We start from the raw sequence: 24226 nt of genomic DNA, 5'->3' as shown, positions 1-24226 counted from the left end.
TGATGATGCTGGAAGTGAAAATTGGATGTGAATAGAAGATCTGAAGATGGCAACAGTAAAGCAAAGATAAAAGAGACCTAGGCTAGCAAGAAGGTAAGGGCCATGAATGTAAAAGAGAAGGTAAAGTCGCTGCAGTAGGATTCTAATGGACAGTAAATGGGTTGGTTGATTAAGAAACAGGAAAAGACCCTAGAAGCTGATACCATGTCCTTTGGAGTGATGCAGCTGTGAAGCCAAAGGAACTTAGTCATCGCAAACGGATCAAAATAAATGAGGAACAAAAAGGATGACAACGCCCAGAGGAAGTGACACCAGAATCAAACCTCACACTAAAGAAATTCTCAGAGATATTTCATGACTTTGAAAGGACAAAGGACAAAACGGAAGTTAATCCAAACTTAAAAAGAACTTGACAATTTAATTCACCAAGGTATAGAAAAAATGCTTGCTCCATATAAGTTATATGATGAGAAGAAGGCAAGTAACTGTTCAAACTCCTCTTGATAAGATTTTGGCAATGAAATAAAGTACTTTAATGCTCAATGTTTCTAATGTTTTAAATTACAGTGTACTGGATAAATATTAGTTTCATTATTTTTTGCATCTGCTTCAGTTCAGCTCAGACGCTCAGTCACGTCCAACTCTTTGCGACCCCATGGACTGCAGCACACCAGGCCTCCCTGTCCATCACCAACTCCCAGAGTTTACTCAAACTTATCTCCATTGACTTGGTGATGCCATCCAACCATCTCATTCTCTGTCATCCCCTTCTCCTCCCGCCCTCAATCTTTCCCAGCATCAGGGTTTTTTCCAGTGAGTCAGGTCTTCGCATCAGGTGGCCAAAGTACTGGAGTTTCAGCTTCAACATCAGTCCTTCCAATGAACACTCAGGATTGATCTTCTTTAGGATGGACTGGTTGGATCTCCTTGCAGTCCAGGGGACTCTCAAGAGTCTTCTCCAACACCACAGTTCAAAAGCATCAATTCTTTGGTGCTCAGCTTTCTTTATAGTCCAACTCTCATATCCATACATGACTACTGAAAAAACCATAGCTTTCATCTCCTTACACATTTATAAACCATGGTAATGTTTTGAGAAAACATTTTAAAGGTCACAGAACAATTGTTATTTTCCTATTGATTTGTTAAGATCCTTTGCCCAATTTCAACTTAGTCATTTTCATGGTCTCGCACTATTGTGCAAAACAAGAACTGCATGTATTATTGCCAAAGCCTAAAGTTTTCTTTCACAATTTTCAGTCACGATAAACATGTCATTCAGAAATTGCCACCTTGAATGCTACTGTAATAGCTAGTCCCTTTCTGAACCTATTTTATAAATGACTTGTGGTGTCATGAAATAATGTTGAAAGATGTCCTTGCCCCTAACCAAATTAGATACACAGAAGAGCATTAGGTACCTGGCAGTGGCAACTGAACTAATATACCACTGACTCTTGGGTCCGCGTTCAATTGATCAGTTATATCCAACAGTTCTTCCTGAGAAACATCCTTAGGTTTTAGAATGATCTCACTACAGATACCTGAAAGAAAAACAAGTACAGAAAGTCACTTGACTAACAAAGATGTGTTTTTTCATTAATGGTGTCTTATACAGTGTTTGATTGGTTCCCTCTGTTCTTGTCCCACTAAAAGAAAAGGCCCTTCTACAAAAGTGATGTTCAAAGCACCATCAGGAGGGAACTTTTAAATGGTACAGATGTTTTCTTATGATTCACATGCATTCTTTGGCCCAGTATCCCACGTGACAAATTGCACTTATTTGTGATGAGCTACCGTTAGTGGATTTGAAGAGAGTGAAAATACCAATACCACCACCACCACCACCACCGCCATGAACTAGCCAGGTTAATGTGATTAAAAAAAAACACAAACACACCAATACAGTATAATAACGCATATATATGGAATTTAGAAAGATGGTAACAATAACCCTGTGTACAAGACAGCAAAAGAGACACTGATGTATAGAACAGTCTTATGGACTCTATGGGAGAGGGAGAGGGTGGGAAGATTTGGGAGAATGGCATTGAAGCATGTAAAATATCATGTATGAAACGAGATGCCAGCCCAGGTTCGATGCACGATACTGGATGCTTGGGGCTGGTGCACTGGGACGACCCAGAGGGATGGTATGGGGAGGGAGGAGGGAGGAGGGTTCAGGATGGGGAACACATGTATACCTATGGCGGATTCATTTTGATATTTGGCAAAACTAATACAATTATGTAAAGTTTAAAAATAAAATAAAATAAAAAAAACAAACACAAACAAACAGGCCCTTTAAATGTAACAAGTTGCTCTCATGTTTCCCAATAGGATCAGAAATCACACAAAGTTGATTTAAAGAAATTTGAAGAAAAAAAAGAGTAAGAAATGAATGTGAATGTTGGGAACTAAATAATCTACAGAATGCAATAAATAATAATAACACATGTTTTTCAAATAGCATTTAGTCGACAGTTATCATTCATAATTATCACACTAAAACCAGAAAACGTTATCTAGTAACAAGTACAGCTAAAATGCTCCCCACCTACAGCAGCAGCGGCTTTAATCTTCCTCCTGACATACGTGTGGCTTGCTGGGTTATCACCCACTAATATGATACTGAGGTGAGGCCTTCTGTTCCCAAGGGAAACCCAAGAGTCCACGCCATGCTGGATTTCTTTCTGGATTTGTTTGGCCATTTCAGTTCCTGAGATAATAATTGCATCATATCTGTGGAAAACAAACAAAAAACAAATATACTACTAAAAAGGCAGTAAGGACTATCCAGCCACATCAATTTAAAGTATGAGAGTGAACAAAACATCTATGATCCCCTAAGCGAGCAACCAAACTTTGATTTTTTTCAGATATATTTGACCCTCGTTCTTCAGGTTCAGAAATGCATTCGTAACTTTTAAAAACTAGTCCAACTCTGCTTTTTAGTTCTGCATTATCATCTGTCTATAGTATACATTTCTTCATCACTTTCACCTATATGTTTTTTAATTATCAAATCACATACTCAAGACCTAGAATATTGGTTCTATTAAAAGCTCTGCTTTTTTGCTTTTTTTTTTTTTTCCCCCAGAAAAGACAGATCAGCACAGTCGAGTTAAAACTGGCCCCTATCTCCAAAGCCCCAGACATGTTGTATATACCTGGCCCCATAGCCTTTTGACCCAAAGGCAAAGTCAGTTCACTCTTAATAGTACACCCAGTACAAAATCCTGAAGTCATGAGCTCTATACTACACAGCTGCTCTCATTTACTCCAAGAAAAACTGTGTCCCACAGCTCTCGGACTCTGTGACAACAGCTGCCAGTACTGCCATACTTGTCATTGATGGGGATCAGGCCAGGAAGCAAACGGCTGTTTCCCCTTCTCCCCACACCACCACCCCAGCCACCCTGCTCACACCAAGACATTATTTCTAACAGAAAAAAACGCACAAAACATTACTTCATGGCAGTTTATATAAGTGCTTAAGAAGGTAAAGCATGCTAGACTTTGATAGATGACATAAATTTATCTCTGGAAAGGCACAAAAATGAATGCATTATGGGAAGGCTTTACTGCTCTCCATGATCTCAGATTTAAAAGTGGTGAATTAACATTGCTCCTACTACATGCAGGAGACGTAAGAGAAGCGGGTTCAAACCCTGGATCAGGAAGATCTGCTGGAGGAGGGCATGGCAATCCACTCCAGTGGAGAATCCCATGGACAGAGGAGCATGATGGGCTATGGTCCCTAGGGTCACAAAGAGTCAGACACGACTGAAGTGACTTAGCATGCATGCACACACTACTGCATGTTTAGTTTTTAAAGGTATTAGATAAAATAAAAAATAGTTCCATCTGGTGCCCCCGTCCTTTCACTATTGAAAGCTCTGGTGAAAGCATGATCTATAGTGCATGAATATTACACAAAACACTAAATGCAGGTCAATGAATATTATGCAGGAGGAGAAATGGAGGAAAGGAAAACCTTTACCAACTTAATTTTTTCAATCACCTGTACAACTTTTATGTTCTAATCAGAGCAGGCATCATGAATATCAGCCAGCACAAACAAAATGAAATCTGTCACCCCTTCCAAATAAGTCAGCTCCCCTTTCTGACAGGTTGGTATACACACACGCAGAACCAGATCAAGAACACCCTATTTCAACCCGGCACCAGTGGTCTACAGGGTTCATCTAGGTTCATGCAATTTTGATGTCAACAACATTCTGCTAAGAAGTGATCCTGAAATACAGTCTATGGATACATACATCAAAATTGCCCGCAAAGCTTACTGAACTTGCAATTTTTGGACGCCCCCCCCACCTCCACCACACCCATGATTCAGGACCCCTGGGGGAGAAGTGACAGCCTGGCAATCTGCACATCTAACAGGCTCTCACAGGTATTCTTATGCATGATCATGTTTGAAAACCACTTCTTTAGTTCAACACAAAAGTGTATTTTAATAATCATGTGTCTGCTAAGTCATTTCAGTCGTGTCTGACTCTTTGCAACCCTATGGAGCCCTCCAGGCTCCTCTGTCTGTGTGATTCTCCCGGCAAGAACACAGGAGAGGGTTTCCATGCCCTCCTCCAGGGGATCTTCCTGACCTAGGGATCTTACATCTCCTGTACTGGCAGGTGGGTTCTTAACCACTAGCACCAGATTCTTAACCTGGGAAGCCCCAATAATAATCACAACCATGGGTAAACAAGTAACTGGTTTTGGTATCAGGGTGAAACTGCCCTCATAGAATGAGTTAAAAAGTATCCATCCCTCTTCACATTTCCAGAAGAGTTTGTGTAGAATCGGTTTTATTTCTCCCTTAAATGTTTGGTGGAATTCACTTGTGAAGCTGTCTGGCCCTGGGCTTTCTTTGTGGTAAGGTTTAAAACTACAAATTTAAATTATTTAATACAGAGGGCTCTTTAGGTTATCTATCATTTCTTGAGTGACCTTTTGTAGTTTGTATCTTTGTACATTCTAATAATTGGTATTAATACATAATTATTAGACTTAAATAAGGTAAAAAATAAAATACATTCACTTTTGAGTTTAAATTTTATTTTTCAGGATTAAGAAACAAACTTTTTTCATTATTTACTTTGAATTCCTGATGCTCATTTGTTATTGATTCATTTAAGTGGACTTTTAATACTAAGGGCCTTCCCAGGTAGCACAATGGTAAAGAATCTGCCTGATAATAATGCAGGAGACGCAAGAAATACGGATTTGATCCCTGAGTCGAGAAGATCCCCTGGAAAAGGAAACCAGCAACCCAGTCTGGTATTCTTGTCTGGAAAATTCCATGGACAGAGGAACCTGGTGTGCTACGGTCCATGGGATTGCAAAGAGATATAACTGAGCACGCATACCCACACACACACACACACACATTAATACTGAAAGAACAAGGACCTCCTATATTAATAAGTACTAAGGGCCTGCAGATATGGCAAACAATTTCAACATGATTCGTTTATAAGAGGTAGAAAAAAATAAAATAAAATAAATAAATAATAAATAAGAAGTAGTAAAAAAAAAAAATACTTTCCAAAAATTAAGTTGTGTCAACAATATTCAGATAGGCAAAATAGTCTGCTTTAGAAATGAGTTTATCTGCTAACGTACATCTGAAGTCACTTTTAAAGAAGTGACTTCAGATGTAAAGAACATACATTTGTATTTTAACATATAAAACCATCTGAGCTCCATGTTGCATTGTAACAGCATATGAATAGCAATGCAGCTGCTTACATGTTTTATTAGCCAATTCTCTGTTACATACAGTGATTTATTCATAGATTATTGTCAAACTGGCAACACTGGACATAATTCAGGATAATTACAGCCTATAAACTACAAAACTGTGTGACCTTGAGAATGTCAGCGATGATAATGGCATAAACTGATTCCTGACTTCCAAAAAGACAATCTATTTGCAGATTAAACTTGATTGCACCTTTTCTGTTGGAGGCTGAGGTGACAGGGCTTAACTTTACATGATAGCACTGATGTGCTAAATTGGCCTGCTAATTACAGCTGACATGGTTTAGCCTGGCCTAGCTGGTGTTTACGGGTAAACACCCATATGATTGCTACCCAATTATGAAGAGGGACTTAGAGCATTTTCAGTCGTAGCTGGTTCATCCCACTGATTTCTCCAGTCACTGGAGAGGCTGAGCAAGCCTGGCTCTGTGGGAGACACAATTTAAGGATAAATGAAGCAACCCTGAATTAGTGGAGGGCCAATGCAAGATGCCTGCATCAGTCTACCTGCTAGCAGGACTGGTAAACACACACATTAAGCTCATATAGACCTCAGTGCATAAAGGAATGAGATTTTTTTAAAACATGCATATTGTTGAAAACTGTTAAATATCAGCAACAACTCAAATGTTCAGCCATAGAAGCACACAGCTCCTAAGAATTCACCTTCAGATCTCGATCGCTGCCAGTCCGTTCTCCACACTGCAGCCAGAGCAATTTTCCAAATGGAAACATGCCAGCTCCCTTGTTAAAACTGGACTATATACACATTGAGAAAATTAATTTAATAAATAAATATTGAAAACTGCTTATATGCCAGGCACTATTCTATGCACCAGGAATACAAATAATAGTGCACAAAACAAATCACTCACTTTCACAGAAACTATATTTGTAGTTGAAGAAGACATAAGCAAAATTTTAAAGCAAATATTTAATATATTATGTGTGAGAAATAGAAAAGGCATTTGTGGAGGCCAGAATTACCATTTTCCATAAGAAGGTTAAAGTGTCACTTCTCTGATTAATCGGGTAACACCTGAGTGTAAACGAAGAAGTGAAGGAATATGCTTTGTGGTTACCTGGAGAAAAGAATTTAGGCTAAGGGAAGTACATAGCAAGTACAAAGGACTTTAAGCTGGAGCATGCCTGGTATGTTTGATGAATAGCAACGAGGCCAGTGGCTGCAGTGGAAAGAACAAATGAATGGGTCAGAACAGGATGTAAAGTCAGAGAAGTGTGACCTCAGATCACATTGTACTCCAGGCCTTTTGAAAGACGCTGGCTGTTACTGTGAGAAAGCCTGCATTTGAAGATTTGAGGAGTGCCATGACCTGATTTTCATTATTCAGTGATAACTGGTTAAAATGTGGAGACTCTATAGGAGGAAGCAGGGAAGTGAGGACACCAGTGAAGAGGCTAGTGTGGAATCTCAGGCAAGAGATGATGGTGGCTTGGACGTGAGCGGAGCAGGCAGTCAAGGTGCTGAGAGTAGTCTGATTCTGAATCTATTTTGAGGGTGGAGCCACTCGGATTTACTGAGATTGAATATAGGGTGTAAAGAAAACAGAACAGAAGTCAAACATGACTCCAAAATTTTTGACCTGAAAGGGAATTTTAATTCAAATCCAAATGTTCTGTAGCTGACATGCCCCTGCATGAGCTTTCTTCAGCCTCATGATGCTGACCAAGTCCCACAGTACACACAGCTGCATTTCAACTTATTGCCTGTGCTAGTTTCTCATTTCTGGGCCTTCACATACACTGTTCCTTTGACCTAAAACACTCTTCATCCTCCTTCTCACTTCTCTAACATCCCTACCAAATCTGCTCCTCATTCATTCCCACACAGTCCTCAAGTCTCAGCTTGGAAGGCAATCTGGAAAATGTCCCCTGACACCTTCAAACTGGGGATCTGCCTCTGCTAAGAGTGCCCACAGCACCCAGCTCTTACCCTCATGTAGACTCTTAAATCCTTATTAAAATTACTGTCTCCCTCACAACACTCTAAGCTGTATTGGACAGGAAGCTTATATTTACTACTGTGTTTATAAAATATTTGTGGGATTATCAGAGTAAAATTGTTTATTGTATTACAGTTTTTTGGAGTTAATATGTAGCCACTTAAAATAACTATAAAAATAGCAATATGTTAAAATGTTGCATAAAATTAAGTGAAGAAATTAAATGAAAAATATGCCAAAGCCTTTGACTGTGTGAATCACAATACACTGTGGAAAATTATGAAAGAGATGGGAATAACAGACCACCTGACTTGCCTCTTGAGAAACCTATATGTAGGTCAGGAAGCAACAGTTAGAACTGGACATGGAACAACAGACTGGTTCCAAATAGGAAAAGGGGTACGTCAAGGCTGTATATTATCACCCTGCTTATTTAACTTATATGTAGAGCACATCATGAGAAACACTGGGCTGGAGGAAGCAGAAGCTGGAATCAAGATTGCCGGGAGAAATATCAATAACCTCAGATATACAGATGACACCACCCTTATGGCAGAAAGTGAAGAAGAGCTAAAGAGCCTCTTGATGAAAGTAAAAGAGGAGAGTGAAAAAGTTGGCTTAAAGCTTAATATTCAGAAATCTAAGATCATGGCATCTGGTCCCATTATTTCATGGGAAATAGATGGGGAAACAGTGGCTGACTTTATTTTTCTGGACTCCAAAATCACTGCAGATGGTGACTGCAGTCATGAAATCAAAAGACACTTACTCCTTGGAAGGAAAGTTATGACCAACCTAGACAGCATATTACAAAGCAGAGACACTACTTTGCCAACAAAGGTCCGTCTAGTCAAGGCTATGGTTTTTCCAGTGGTCATGTATGGATGTGAGAGTTGGACTATAAAGAAAGCTGAGTGCAGAAGAACTTATGCTTTTGAACTGTGGTGTTGGAGAAGACTCTTCAGAGTCCCTTGGACTGCAAGGAGATCCAACCAGTCCATCCTAAAGGAGATCAGTCCTGGGTGTTCATTTGTAGGACTGATTTTGAAGCTTAAACTCCAATACTCTGGCTACCTGATGAGAAGAGCTGACTCATTTGAAAAGACCCTGATGCTGGAAAGATTGAGGGCAGGAGGAGAAGGGGACAACAGAGGATGAGATGGTTGGATGGCATCACCGACTCAACGGACATGGGTTTGGGTGGACTCCGGGAGTTGGTGATGGACAGGGAGGCCTGGTGTGCTGCAGTTCATGTGCTCGCAAAGAGTCGGACATGACTGAGCGACTAAACTGAACTGACTGAATAAAACAGTGAGATACGTAGTATTCTGGATATTTATCTTTCTATCTTAAAATGGTATCAAAACAGATCCTGAATTAAATTAAAAGTGAATAAATGCAAAATATCTATGAAACATATGAAAAGAAAAAAACAGTAAAATTAACAACCTTACTACCCAGTTTAAAAAAAGTATTATCATCATCACTGCAATTGTGTATATTGAAACCCTCCCCTATCAAAACCTTATCTTCTCCTAGAGAGTTAAACACAATCCTGAAATTGGGCTTTATAATTCCATTGCTTTCCTTTATCATTTAAACTAATGTTTGTGTCTCTAAACATTAGAAATATAATCATATACATTATATACTATATAACGTAATATAATAACATATATATACTATACATAATGTACATCAATATATGAGCTACATTATATATCTCACATTTATATATGATATAAATATAAAACATAGTATCTCTCTAAGGTTTACACCCAGGAATGGGATTGCTAGATTATAGGATACATTTATATGTGTTCAGTTTATGCCACCTTATTTTCAAAGTGGTTGCACTAATTCATACGTCCACCAGTAGTGTCTAAGAATTTCTACTTCCTTGAGATTGTCAAAGTTTTTACGTAACACATTAGTTTAATGGCATTTTGTTGTAGTTTAAATATGTGTTTCCCTAATTACTAGAGGTTGAATGTCTTACAGGTTTATTGGCCATCTGGAGTTCCTCTTTTACGGGATGCCTGTTCATCTCTATTGACCATTTTTCTAATGGATTATTAGCTGTGCCTAATTTGTAGTAGCTATTTATGCATTCTGAACACTAATCTCATAACAGTGAGAAATGGAGTATTTCCTGCCATATGGGTAAACAAGAATGTCACAGTCATCAGGGATTCCAGCCCTCCAGGGCACTCAGGAGGGAAAGACCTGTGCCATCTGGCAGCCATCAGACTGCAATGCAGCCACTCTCTATGGTGAGCACCAAAGAACTAGAATGTGAAAATTCACAGCAGGCTGGCCCCAGATAGCTGAGCTGCAATTGAAAGGAGTGATTTCAGTGAACCCAGATTCTTGCATCTTCCCATACATAGAAAAGTGTTAAATTCCTTGAGATATCTGGTTTTCTTTAATTCACAAAAATACTTTTGATATTCAGACTACTTGTTCTTTGTTTCAAACTTCTATATAACCTGACTCCCCACTCCACCTCCTTGGAGCAGTTCTCTCAGGGATACTTAAGATGATACTGCCTCCCAGGATTAAGTACTAAAAATTTCTGCCAAATAAAACATAACTCTCAACTTTTAGGCTACGTCTGTTTTTTAAGTCTACATCAGTTATATCTGTGTATCAAGTATCACCAGTATATGGTTTGACTTTTCACTTATTTTATAGTTATTTTTGATGGAAAGTTCTTAATTCTAATGTGAAAACCATCTTTGCCTCTAGAACTTGCCCTTCTTGTCTTGTAAGAAAACCTTCATCATCTCTGACAAAATTTGTTTTACAGAACACAACAGGACTCACAATTGATGAGCCAGGTTGGCTAAGGAATTGCCAGGAACTTTCTGAGATGCTATAGGCTAGACCTAAAAATCTTACTGGGCTTAACTAAAACCTCTATAAAGTAGTTCTGCCAAGCCTCAGTTAAGAACCACTGATTTACACCCCCATGATTCTCAAAGTAAAAATCCCCATTCTAGTATTCCTGATAAGTGGTCAACTACCTTTGTAACCAAGCAGGACCCCATGAGGCCTTCCCAGGACAGGCTTTCCCCCATATCTTTTGCATTAGCTCCTCTCTGAAGTACCTATATAATAATATTTGAAGCACTTTTCCTGAGCTGTTTTGCAGATGTAAAAAAAACCTCCCTCATGCTAACAAATGAAAGATGTTAACTATCTGACAATGATGAACACATAGCCCCAGGACACCAGGAGTCTAAGGACTGATAATGTTAACCCCTGGGATACCACTCTCCTACCTCATCATCAGCCAATCAGAGAATTGTGCATGAGCTGATCACAGACCCAGAGACACTACACCTCCCTCACTTGGCTTTTAAAAGTGCTCTGCTGAAACTCTTCGGGGAACTTGAAGCTTTTTAGGGGATGAACCACCCATCTCCTTGCATTGCCTTGCTGTAAACCTTTCTCTACTCCCAAATCCTATTGTGCATCAGGCATGTGAATTTGCATTAACACTTTCAACATAAAGAAACCTATGAAGTATGTGTATATGCTTGAAACTGGTCATGGGGCATGTATCCATAAGTATGCAAACAAGCATACAATCTACCAACTAGGACTCTTTAGGACCCCATGGACTGTAGTCTGCCAAGAGTAAGAATATTGGAGTGGGTTGCCATTTCCTCCTCCAGGGAATCCTCCTGACCCAGGGATCGAACCCATATCTCATGTGTCTCCTGCAATGCAGGCAGATTCTTTAGCTGCTGAGCCATGGAGAAAGCCCAAAAGTATAAACTGGTAACAAATTAACAAATATTGTACACATAAGCTCAGTTATTATAACTAAATTACAAAGCTATTGTGAAGAGGTTTGTATTGAATACAAAAAATTATGTCATCACAGAATGTACTCTCTTCACTGCCTGCCTACATGATTTTAAAAACAAGTGTTTAAAAATATATTTTGTAAATGAGCTAGAAAGTGTTGCATTTTGTTCAAAATCTACTGGAAATTATTAACATATTCAAAAAAATAAGCCAGACAAGGGTGGAATGAGGAGTTCAGATTTGAAACATCTAGTGAACTGCAAATACTAAAACCAAAGCTTACAATAGAAATGTACCCCTTCCCTCCAAAAGAAGGTACTGAGCTAATTAAACAATGACACCTCAAGCATTATACAAGCAATTCTGAAATTCTATTGCTGAGGGTTGAATTGTGTCCCCCAAAAGATATGTTCAAACCCTAATCCCTGGTACCCACGGCTGTGATCGTATATGGAAATAAGGCATCTGCAGATGTAATTAAGCTGCAGGATGAAGTCACACTGGAGTTCAGTGACCATAAATACAATATGACTTTTGTCCTTATAAAAAGACAGAGAGAACTCCACGTGAAGACAGAGGCAAGATGGCCACATGGCTATAGACGCAAAATTGGAGTCATACAGTTGTAAGCCAAAAAAAGCCAAGGATTGCCAGCAACAACAGGCCAAGAGAGCATGGTTCTGTGGATTCTCTGGATTTCAGACTCCTGGCCTCTACAAATGTGAGGATAAGTTGCTGTTGTTTTATGATGAGGTTCAGGGTACAGTGCCCCAAGATGTGACACTCTTAACATGCAGATTATTTCCAGCTGAAAACAACCAAGGCCCAAAAGATTTGGGACGAAACCTTTGAACTTCTCCCAAATGCCTAAGTGAACTTTAAGAATTGGAATTCCAGTTCCAGAAAGGAGCTGTCACCCCATATAACCATACTAAAGTATGAACTAGGTGTGGTGGACAGGGAGGAACCTAGCAAGGCTGGTTTGATCAAAGTTCCCTCTGTGTCCCTCTGTCTCTAGATGGCCAGGCAAACATTTGTTCACAAACATTAACTCTTTTCATATTCCTGTGAATTACCTTACTTCTCTTTGAAGTCCTAGACACTTACCTTCTTCTCCTTAGTCCAGAATAATGTATATATATATACATTATATATCTGTATATATACCTCATAATAATAACGTATATATACCTCATCTTGCCTGTCTTTGGAACACTTCATGTTTATGTAAATTCCTCATACATAGGTAATAAATTTTTTTATTGATTTTTTTTTTCGGGTTAATCTGCCTTCTCTCATTTCAATTGCCAGCTCAAAAAACTGAGAGAAAAAAGAGGAGAGTATCCCCTCCTCTACAAAGCCATCTAGTTTGTGGTACTTTGTTTATGGCAGCCTTAGTAAATAAATACATCTTTAATCCCAATTCAAAGTATCCCAATTTGTGGGAAGAACTTTTGATAAATCTCCTGTTTTTCACTAAGTGTCAGTGAAGAGTGCTGACAAAACTTTGCCAACTGGAGGAGAGAATGGCAAAACACTCCAGTATTCTTGCCACAAGAACCCCACGAACAGTATGAAAAGACAAAGAATATGACACCAGAAGATGAGCCCTGCAGGTCACAAGGTGTTCAATATGCTACTAGGGAAGAACAGAGGGCAATTACTAGTAGCTCCAGAAAGAATGAAGCAGCTGGGCCAAAGCCAAAATGACGCTCAGTTGTGGATGTGTTTGGTGGTGAAAGTAAAGTCTGAGGCTGTAAAGGACAAAACTGCATAGGAACCTGGACTGTTAGGTCCATGAATCAAGGTAAATTGGATGTGGTCAACCAGGAGATGGTAAGAGTGAACATCATCTTAGGAATCAGTGAACTAAAATGGACAAGAATAGGCAAATTTAATTGAGAGGACCATTATATCTACTGCTGTGGGCAAGAATCCCTTAGAAGAAATGGAGTAGCCCTCATTTAACAAGAATCTGAAATGCAGTACTTGAGTGTGATCTTACTTTTTTAACTCTTAAAAATGTGACTGCATCAAGAAATTATACAGTGACATTGCCATTAATACAAATCAAAAGTGAAGTCAATTTGACCCTTAGATATCTCTCACACAATGCACCCTGTCATTACTTGCTCAGGTGACATCTCCTGCAAAGGTAGGAACTTTGCAAGTCACCCCCAAAGAAGGCAAGACAAGGAGCTCTCCTTTTCAGCAGTTTATTCTCCCCCTATTGCTCAGCTAGCACTACAAGTCTCTTCATTAGGAAAGAATATGTCATAATGGAGGGGCCAGGGAGGAGAGTTAGCAGTCAGGCAGCACAACACACTACAAATTACTCACCCAAAGCCAGAAGTCCCTGAGAGGTAGCCCTGTTTACCTTTAAAAGCTGGCCAAGTTACTTAACTGCTTTTAAAGGCATGCAATTTCCTCATGTATATAATGGGAATAGTCTCTGTTGACCTTATAAAATAAGCTTTGACTAAGAGTCGATTGGCTCATTTGTTAAAATGGCTCTCCTAGTTTCTGTTAAGAAATAGACGGAGAAATATTCAGAGAACCAGAAGTAATATGAGACTAAAAAGCCATCAGGGCTTCCCTGGTGGCTCAGTGGTAAAGAATCTACCCGCTAATGCAAGAGACATGGCTTCTATCCCTGGGTCGGGAATATCCCCTGAAGAAGGAATTGGCAACCCATTTCAATATTTTTCCCTGGGAAATCCCATAGACAGAGGAGCCTGGTGGGCTACAGTCCATGGCGTCACAAACAGTCAGACACAACTTAGCAACTAAACAACAACAACAAAAAGTCATCAACATTTAGTGTTGTTTCTATGAACTTGTCCATTTACCTATTCACTTTCCAGAAAATAAACTACAACCATCCTAATCTATGGTTCCTAGAACTAAATTAAGTGTTTAATTAGCTAAAACAAAGTCGTAAACAGGAGGGGAAAAAAATCACTACTTTTCTTGTATATCAAAATACTCTTTCACAAAATAGTAAATCAAAGTCCACTCACAAACGACAGTGTATTTAATCTGTATACCTGACATCTTGCTTCTGCATCTGTATTTTAATCTCATTTTCAACCACAACTTTAATTAGAGCTGTAATAAACTGTTTTATGATCTATAAAGATGAAAAAACCTAATACAGTCATTAGCAATTAAAATATCTCTGCAGGTCCTAGCATAGTTTAAATGCTTTGTATCTTAGGGCAAAATTTGAAGATTTGGGGGTTCAAATTAACAATAGTAACAAAACAAACTCAAGGGAACCAGGGCAAAATTACGTATGGAATAAAACCAATCACTAACTGATACTAGGGAGCCTTTCAAAGCAAGTGAATTTTTTTTAAAGTAAATTAATATTTAGAAATGTTAAGTTTAAGGTTTTTTAAAAAACATTTCATTCCACATCCCAAATGCTATCTTACACTGTGAAGTAAAGGAATTATACTTCCATAAGTCAATAAAAAGTAAAGCAATTTTTTTTTCCATTACGTGTGATTCTTTCATTCAATTTTGTAACTTCAGAACTCTAACCTGTAACTTAGAACATCAGTAACAACCTAAACCCCTGGAGAAGGAAATGGCAACCCAATCCAGTATTCTGGCCTGGAGAATCCATGGACAGACGAGCCTGGGGGGGCTACAGTCCATGGGGTCGCAAAAGAGTCGGACATGACTTAGTGACTCAACAACAACAACAACCTAAACATCCATAATTTTTGCAGAAAAAATCTTATATGCTAAGCTTTGTATGAGAACACTTGGGCAATTTGTTAAATCCCATGTACATCTTCTCAGAACCATTTTTTTAAATGTTTAACATAAAATACACAGGTTTACAGAAAACCAGTTTTATTGAAATACTGTTATCAAATACTTTTTTAAAAAAAGCATTAAATAAAACACCTAGTGGCAAGTCTAATTACTACATAATATCAAAGAGTACTGGTGAGTGTGTATGTTTGGAGATCTCTGTGTCAACTGTGTTATTAATATACCTGTATTTTTGCTGGGAATATTATAAGTTGTACTCCTATTACTGTGGTTTGAGGCAAATATTCACAATTGAAGAAAATGCTAAATTTAGTAGAGACTAGTGACCTCCCATCTAAGTTTACTGCTGCTGCTGCTAAGTCACTTCAGTCGTGTCCAACTCTGTGCGACTTCAGAGACGGCAGCCCACCAGGCTCCCCTGTCCCTGGGATTCTCCAGGCAAGAACACTGGAGTGGGTTTCCATTTCCTTCTCCAATGCAGGAAAGTGAAAAGTAAAAGTGAAATTGCTCAGTCGTGTCCGACTCTTAGCGACCCCATGGACTGCAGCCTACCAGGCTTCTCCATCCATGGGATTTTCCAGGCAAGAGTACTGGAGTGGGATGCCATTGCCTTCTCCACCATCTAAGTTTAGGGATACTTAAATTCTATCCATGAATTCCCAAGTAAAGAGATACCCTGTATTAAGGAAATCTGACAACACAATTTTTAAGATTTATATGCAAAATCAGGTGTCTTGATTCACAAAAGTTCTGCAATTTAATAAGGATTTTCAGAACGATGATAAGCAATAGGGAAATTTATAAATTGCTTGTAGAGAAATGCACTGGATAGATCATGCAGTTTCCAACTCTGTCTTCACCATTTATTTACCGTGTTATCATGGACAAGTTATTTAATTTCCCTAAGTCCCAGTCTCCTAATCTGTTAATTGGGAATAGTAATAGTGTCTACTTCTTTCAGTTGTTATGAGGATTGAAGGACAAACTATATGTGAAAAATCTTAGCAAAATGTTTAACACAGAGTTAGGAAGCATTAAATATTAATACGAATTTATTTTTCAACAATACAACTGGATTGCTTAAAGCAAGATGATATTCATTGCAGAGTTAATAAATAGCCAAAGTGGGAAAAGGAAACACCTATTTTTAAATTATAATATGCCCTCAGTTTAGAATGACAAATCTTTGAATAGTCTCTTGATTCGAGGCATACTCTTTAATGAGAGTAATTCTAGAAACCTAAGTAGAGTTCGGATCATTAAGTGAACAAACCTGGTTGGTATGATGATGTTGACAGGAACATGACCTGCATCTGAGAGTTAATTATTTCATATTTCAAGGACTAGACATTAACCAACAGCAAAATGGTTAGGTAAATTAAGGCCACTTGACTTAATGTAATATTATGGAGCCAATAAAATGTTAACAAAAACAATGGCAACACAGAAAATACCTATGATATAATATTAACAGAAGCAGCTGGATAAAACTTCTTGGATACTATCAACCTTGAAGTCTTCTTTAAAACTAATTTAAGTTTGTATTATATCCCATTCTGAACACAAATTAGTTGATATTTTTTCTGGTCCAGATTGCACTTCTTAATAGTAAACTCACTAATTACTAATCATTAATTTATCCCACTCATTGGACAGTTCAGTTTTCACCCAAGCTCCTACATCTTTAAACATCCTTCTACAACTTAATCATCCTTAAACCAAATTATTTTTAAAAATCTTCATTGAGCTCCATGGAATTTCCTGAAGAGTATGCGACCATAGAAGGTAATCTGCTGGGTTTCTTTGTTGCTACTTTTATCATCTAACTAGGGTATTAACTGGAGAAGGCAATGGCACCCCACTCTAGTACTCTCGCCTGGAAAATCCCATGGATGGAGGAGCCTGGCAGGTTGCAGTCCATGGGGTCGCTAACAGTCGGACACGACTGAGCGACTTCACTTTCACTTTTCACTTTCATGCATTGGAGAAGGAAATGGCAACCCACTCCAGTGTTCTTGCCTTGAGAATCCCAGGGATGGGGGAGCCTGGTGGGCTGCCATCTATGGGGTCGCACAGAGTCAGACATGAGTGAAGCGACTTAGCAGCAGCAGCAGGGTATTAACATGAAAGAATAATATAACTACAAAGCATGTGAAAAACAAAGATTTGGGTCATTAAAGAAATTGCTAGATTATTACTAAAATCATGACTAACAAGGTCTGAGATTAGTATTAATTTTCTCTGTTCACCTGTTGATCCATTTTAATCAGAAAACTTGATTTTGGAGATATTACATTAGAACATATTATTTCTGAACAGCTGAAGCACAGATATAAAACTAAGATATGAGACAATAAATGGTGAAACATTTATGTTTTAAATTTAAAATGACATAACTGCTACAGTCCATGGACTCGCAAGGGTAGGACACGACTTGGTGACCAAACCACCACCAATAACTGCTTAGAAATAAAAACTGTAACCAAATAGCTATCATAGCTCATTGTCATTAGGAGAGGTAAGGCATTAAGACTCAAAAATCACAATTTTCCAGCAAAATAAAATGTGATTTTGAGAAACTGCCCTTGCTAGCCATTGGTACAAATTCTATCTTGGTTGAAATAATTCCATGGAAAATCAGCTTCAGTAATGGTACTAAGTGGAGTCTGGGTTCTTTAAGCTTCACATGAGGATAAAATGATCTTTAAATCAATTCTATAGCAGACAGAGAAACTGAGTAAATACTAGAAGAGAGGGTCTCAAGAAAAACAAACAGGTGTACATATACAATTTGTCTTTTTAAAATTATTAAAACTATCCATCCTACGAAAGAAGAAGGTGTTAGTTGCTCAGTCGTGGCCAACTCTTTGCAACCCAATGGACTGTAGCCTGCAAGGCTTCTTTGTCCACGGGATTCTTCAGACAAGAATACTGGAGTGGGTAGCCCTTTCCTTCTCCAGGGGATCTTCCCCACCCAGGGACTGAACCTGGGTCTCCTGCATTGCAGGCAGATTCTTTACCATCTGAGCCACGAGGGAAGTCCTATAAGACATGATTATTTACATAACATAAACCAGTATCTCTTACTACTTCCAAAAATACAGGGTTTTTTAATTAAAAAAAAACAAAAACCCTTGGGATATCCATTTAGTTACTATAAATGAGTTGATGTAGTAAAGCATGGTTTGGGGAAGCCTCTGTTGGAGAATACCCGAAAATCTGCCTCGAGAACGGCATTAATATAAAAGTCTGCTGTAACCTTGCCTCCAGATGAGATAGACTGCTGCCCAGCTCCATACACTTAAAAACACTGTGCCAGGCTCATATGATGTTTCACAACCCAAGCACATTTTGATTTGTAAACTTCTCACACAGCAAGGCCAAATTGGGAAAATTTAATCACCAAGAATATTTTATTTGTAACTTTTTGGCTTTTTAGGTAATTCATTTCAAGAAATAATAAGCTGCAACAAATAGAAGGGACTTATTCATTTATTTCCTTGACATTTAAATATATTTTCTTTCAATTAATAAATCTATTTTATCATGAGTAAATGGGGGAAAAACTCACTGCAAATTTTAAAGGGAAACCATTCTGAGATTAAATATTAAACAATAAATAATAATTTTGTAATTTTCAAATTCTGTTAAACACTATTCCTTGAAATTCTCTAAAAAAGTATTTATATGTTCCATTATAAGTATCTAATTAGCCAAAGATATGAAAGACAATCAAAAATACTTTGTTTCATTTGAGACTCTATACCAGAAACTGGTAATAAATCTGTTAATTGAAAACAGTCAATATCATTAGGGAAAGAGTTCATCAAACTCAAAGATTCACTGCAGTGAGAAAAACACTAAGGCTCATATTTCAAGTCAAGAGGATAGTGTAGGATTTAAACCACATTCACTATGAATAACTACACAACTAATGTGTCACTACATATTAACTCATTATTGACCGGGGGGATTTTTGCTGAGACTAACACCTGTGGCCAGCAATTTCTTATCAAGTGATATTGATATATCTCCAGTCAATAACATTTGGGTAACAAAAGACATATTAATACATCTCTGGTCAATAATGTGTTAAAAGAGATGACCGAGGATGGGGACAAGTGGGGAGGCAGACAGTGGCGACCTCTGGAAGATGGAATCTCTTCTCTCTGCTGGTCCTAGAAGAGAAAAGAGACACCAATGAGCATCAACACACTGTCCGGATTTCTCCCCACCCGAGACCCATCAGTCCACAGGTGTTTCTCAACCTTACAGCCAACTTCATCTTCATATACAGTACTTAGTGACAAGGGGATGTCAAAATGCCACCTATCCTAACCTAACTAGTGCTGCCTTGAAAAAATAAAAATCTATCAAAGGTATTACTTATTTCTATACAGCTATAATCTGAAAGCAGCTGGGTTGAAAGTAACACTTCTTTATTTACATTAAAAATAGCTTTCCAAAATTATTCCAGTCAATTATTTTAAATTATAAAAGACATAAATTCAATTTAAAAACCTCTGAATTATCCGTGTGTGTATCTGCATGTGTGTGTGACGACAAGTGGCTTGAACGAGATAGTTAGGTTTTTAGCTGTTACGGTTCTCATTCAGTGTATTGATACCTGGAGAAGACAGGATGATCTGACAAAGGGAAATTAACCAACTTACACAATTTGAAAAAGGTTATCTTCACTCTGGGAAGAAGCCCTAAAATAACTCAAATTCAGCAAATAATTATCTAAATAGTGTGACTGTGGTGCATAATTCCTTCAATTCTGTAATGCAAAGAGAATTCTACAGAATCTGCTTTTCCTAGGTTGCAGAGTTTGTATCCAAACCAACTGGTAATTTTTTTCAGACACCATGAGAGCTGCCACAATCAGAACTGTGAGTCATTGTTATTTTCTCACATATTCTCTGGAAGACAAACAGCAGTCATTACAAACTAAGTCCAAAGTAAACCCTATAGGATTTTTTTTTTTTACTTCAATCACGCCAAGACTAAGATCCAAATATATACAATGAAGAGTTAATCAATTTAAGTTAAATAAGCAGTCATTATGTTTCCTCATTATTGATCTTTCCTTTCTTCCGGCATAGTGCTGGACATGGGGCTACAAAAAGACAAGTAAGGCACAATCTCTGGCCACGTAAAACTGCAATTACAGAACGTTATTGAAATTCCTGTAAGTCTGAAAACAAATGGACTCACTGGCTCTGGGTTCAAAGAAATTATTCTTAGCTTCTTAGATCGAGTTTGTATAATAGCTATAAGTAACGAACGGACGGACAAAGCTTACCATTTGTACAGAACAGTTAAAACCTACTCGCAATCTGCTAGCCAGCAACAAGAGATGCAGTGAATCTAAGATTGATCATGTCAATCTAAGACTGCAGACATTTGGGAAGCGCCAGAGAAACACCGAAAAGTCAAGATTAATGTCTGATTTTGTGAAATCATTAAGAATTGTAGAGCTGGAAAAGATCTCAGTATTACCACCAACAAAGAAATTCATAAACTCTAAACCATCTGGCCACTGCCCACTCCTTTGTTTACAAAATACAGCCATAACCAAAATCAAACAAATGCTTCAAACAAGCAGACCACGTGTTTTTAAGGCCCCTTTTCTCTGGGTCTCAAAGGTCTTCCTCAGTCACTCAACTGCACCCGCTGCAAACATGGAACGTTCCAGTGTGCGCAGAGAACATCCAAGTTGCCCGATTTGAGGCGGATGCGACCAGCCGGCCTGGCCTGCAAGGCCAAGTTCGGAGCGAAGACAGGCCTCGCCCCCGACCCGCCGCGCGGCTGCCCTGGAGCCCCGGGTCACACGCGCGAGGCCTCGCCCGCGCCAGCTGCAGGCGCCCGGCCGCCCCTCCCACAGCCACTGGCTTCGCACCCGGGAGCGCCCACCCCAGAGGAGGTCGAGCGTTCGGGGGCGCTCATACCTCATGCCGCTGCTCCGAAAGCCCCGGAACGCCTGCCCCGCCGCTCCCGGCGCCGCGAAGGGCGACTCCGCGATCCGGCTCAGCGCCGACACTCGGCCCAGGCGGCCGCGGAGCAGCCAGAAGCCGCGGGCCACCACTGTCATGGCCGCGAAAGCCGGCTCCCCGACAGAGGCACCACCTCCGCCGCTCCGGTTCTCACAGCTCCAGGCCGGACTCCGCCCCCACCCGGCTCGGCGGGAGAGCGAGTCCCACCAGCCGAGGGCTCCCGGGGGCACCTTGCAGGGGCGGGGCTAGAAGCTGAGTTCAGGACCGGGGGCGGGGCTGAAGGACCCGAGCCCTGTACCGTCATGGGGCGGGGCCGGGACCCGAGCCCCAGGCTGGACTAGCACGTGCGTCGGAAGGCAGGAGTTTGCGGTATGGCCTGGTGGCGACGCGGTTTCTCTTGCACTGGGCACGCTGCTGATGTGCCCATAGCAAGAACATAGGGAAAGCGTCTAAACCAATCAGTTCAAGCAGCACGCTCCCTTTCTCCCAAACCATTGCTCTGCCCCGCAGCTGCCCAGGCTACTGGTGACTTCATTTAAAGCAGGAAGGATATATACAGATTCTGTCTTCCTTAGTGAGACCTTGGGATACCTTTCTCCTGAGAGCAGAAGAAAGAAAGACAAATGTGAATGTGTGGAGGGAGGAGGGATACCTGGCTGAACAAGGCTTGGACCTAAGAATTTCTGTTGCTCTACCTTATCATTTCCACTTTGGAGAGGAAAACCTGTCATTCATTTTCTGGAGTCTATGATCAAACTTACACTACCTAGGAACCTTTGTTATGTGGTGAATTTGTAGTGAGAAAACAAAATAGCAGCTTCCTTTAAAAAGTAAAAAATCAGACTGGCCTTTTTTTATGCTGAGATGTGGTAGAAGATGAACTGAGTTATGCTTTTATTTGAGCAAAAATCAACTTGAATCAGACAGCATCCAACCAAGCAGAAAGTTCTAAGGAGCTTGTCTTTCACAAAAGGAAAGACTTGTAGGCAGAAGGGAGCAGAAGTTATATTAGACAATAAGTGGTTTCGTTTGGCTATTGAAAGGTTACTTTCCTTTAAAACTGCAGATCTATCAGACCTACTACCTAACTAGTGATAAGAAGAAGAAAGAAACAGAACTACCTTCATGCCCTTAAATTAAGTATTGTTTTTTAAGTTTTTCTTGTAGTCCAGCTTAAAGATAATGCAAAATATAGAAAAAGTTGTGCACAAAATGAAAAATACATAATTTGGAAAGTTAAATATATTTTCTGTATTAAAAACCAGGATTATGTTTATGAATTGTTACATTCATTAAATTAAAAGGAATAAAAATTATCAATAATAATAGCTAACAGTTTCTGTAGGTTTACTCTGTTCAAGGCATTCATTCTTTACATGGATTGCTTCATTTAATCCTGACAATAATTCTCTGAGAAAGATCCTCTTGGATTCTCATTTTACATATGATAAATTTGATCTGTGAAGAAATTAAGAAACTTGCCCAAAGCTACAAGTCTAGGAAGTGGTACATTCAAAATTCAAAGAAAGGCACTTTGATTCTGTAGGTTAAAAGAATAATAATAATCATCCATGGGACAAAGAAGACATGAGAAGGGAAAATGAACAGATAATTTATCAAAATTTGAGGAAAGCAGCCAAAGAAGTACTTCTGGAGAAATCAGTAGCCTTAAATGCTTATTTTCGATAAAAGTCTAAAATCAATGGTCTAATAATCTCTAGGTCTGTCCATGTTGCTACAAATGGCATGGATTTATTCTTTTTTATGGCTGGGTAATATTCCATTTTATATATGTACCACAACCCACTCCAGTATTCTTGCCTGGAGAATCCCATGGACAGAGGAGCCTGGTGGGCTACAGTCCACAGGGTTGCAAAGAGTCAGACACAACTGAGCAACTTCACTTTCATTTTCACATCTTATTTATCCATTCCTCTGTTGATGGACATTTAGGTTGCTTTCATGTCTTGGCTATTGTAAATAGCACTGCAATGAACATTGGGGTGCATGTTTCTTTTTGATTTATAGTTTTTTGTGGACATGGGGCTTCCCAGGTGATACAGTGGTAAAAGAACCCACCTGCTAAAGCAGGAGATACAAGAGATGAGAGTTTGATCCTGAGGTTAGGATGATCCCCTGGAGTGGGAATGGCAACCTGCCCCAGTATTCTTGCTTGGAAAATTCCATGGACAGAGGAGCCTGGTCGGCTACAGTCCATGGGATTCCAAGAGTCAGACACAACTGAGCAACTGAGAACACAAGCACAGATATATGCCGAGGAGTGTGATTGCTAGATCATATGGTAGTCCTGTTTTTAGTGTTTTGAGGACTCTCCATACTGTTCTCCATAGTGGCTATTCCAATTTACATTCCCACCAGCAGTATAGGAGGTTTCCCTTTTCTCTACACGCTCTTCAGCACTTACTGTTTGTAAACTTTTTGGTGATGGCCCTTCTGACCCATATGAAATGATACCTAGACTCACAGACTTTGGAAATAAACTTATGGTTACTAAAGGAGAAATGTGGCAGGGAGGGATAAACTAGAAATTTGGGATTAACATATATATACTACCCTATATAAAAGAGATAATCAACAAGGACCTACTGTATAACACAGGGGACTCTAATCAACAGTCTATAGTGACATATATGGGAATGGATATATGTAAAACTTAATTACTTGCTGTACATCTAAAACTAACACAATATTGTAAGCCAACTGTACTCCAATATAAAATAAAAATTAAAAATTTAATAAAATCAATGGTCTGAGCTTCTACAAATTAGAAAAATAAGAACAGTTGAGCTAAAAATAAGAGCTAAATTAAATAGAAAACAGAAAAACAGCAGACGAAATTAATATTATCAAAAGCGAATT

At 39.1% G+C, this 24226-nt stretch overlaps 1 protein-coding gene across 8 annotated transcripts in view; it reads right to left on the bottom strand.

Moving 5' to 3' along the window:
• MTHFD2L (methylenetetrahydrofolate dehydrogenase (NADP+ dependent) 2 like) overlaps positions 1–21736 on the bottom strand; it is a 147578-nt gene extending 125842 nt beyond the window's left edge. For 2 of the 8 annotated variants that reach the window (XM_070791584.1, XM_070791586.1), the window contains exons 1-3: positions 21302–21733; positions 2558–2742; positions 1422–1544 (exon numbers count right to left, since the gene is read on the bottom strand). In XM_070791584.1, the coding sequence (XP_070647685.1) occupies positions 1422–1544; positions 2558–2742; positions 21302–21444 (451 nt within the window). In that variant the 5' untranslated portion in view covers positions 21445–21733. Of the gene's footprint in view, positions 1–1421; positions 1545–2557; positions 2743–6450; positions 6546–18826; positions 19529–21301 lie in introns of those variants that run through there. The other 6 variants (XM_019962923.2, XM_070791585.1, XM_019962921.2 and 3 more) reach the window with 6 other exon arrangements.
• Between the last annotated feature and the right edge of the window lie 2490 nt (positions 21737–24226).

The sequence above is a fragment of the Bos indicus genome, chromosome 6 (assembly GCF_029378745.1).
Source record: "Bos indicus isolate NIAB-ARS_2022 breed Sahiwal x Tharparkar chromosome 6, NIAB-ARS_B.indTharparkar_mat_pri_1.0, whole genome shotgun sequence".
NCBI lineage: Eukaryota > Metazoa > Chordata > Mammalia > Artiodactyla > Bovidae > Bos > Bos indicus.
Note: the sequence above shows the minus strand (reverse complement) of the source record. Positions and strands in the feature narration are given on the sequence as shown.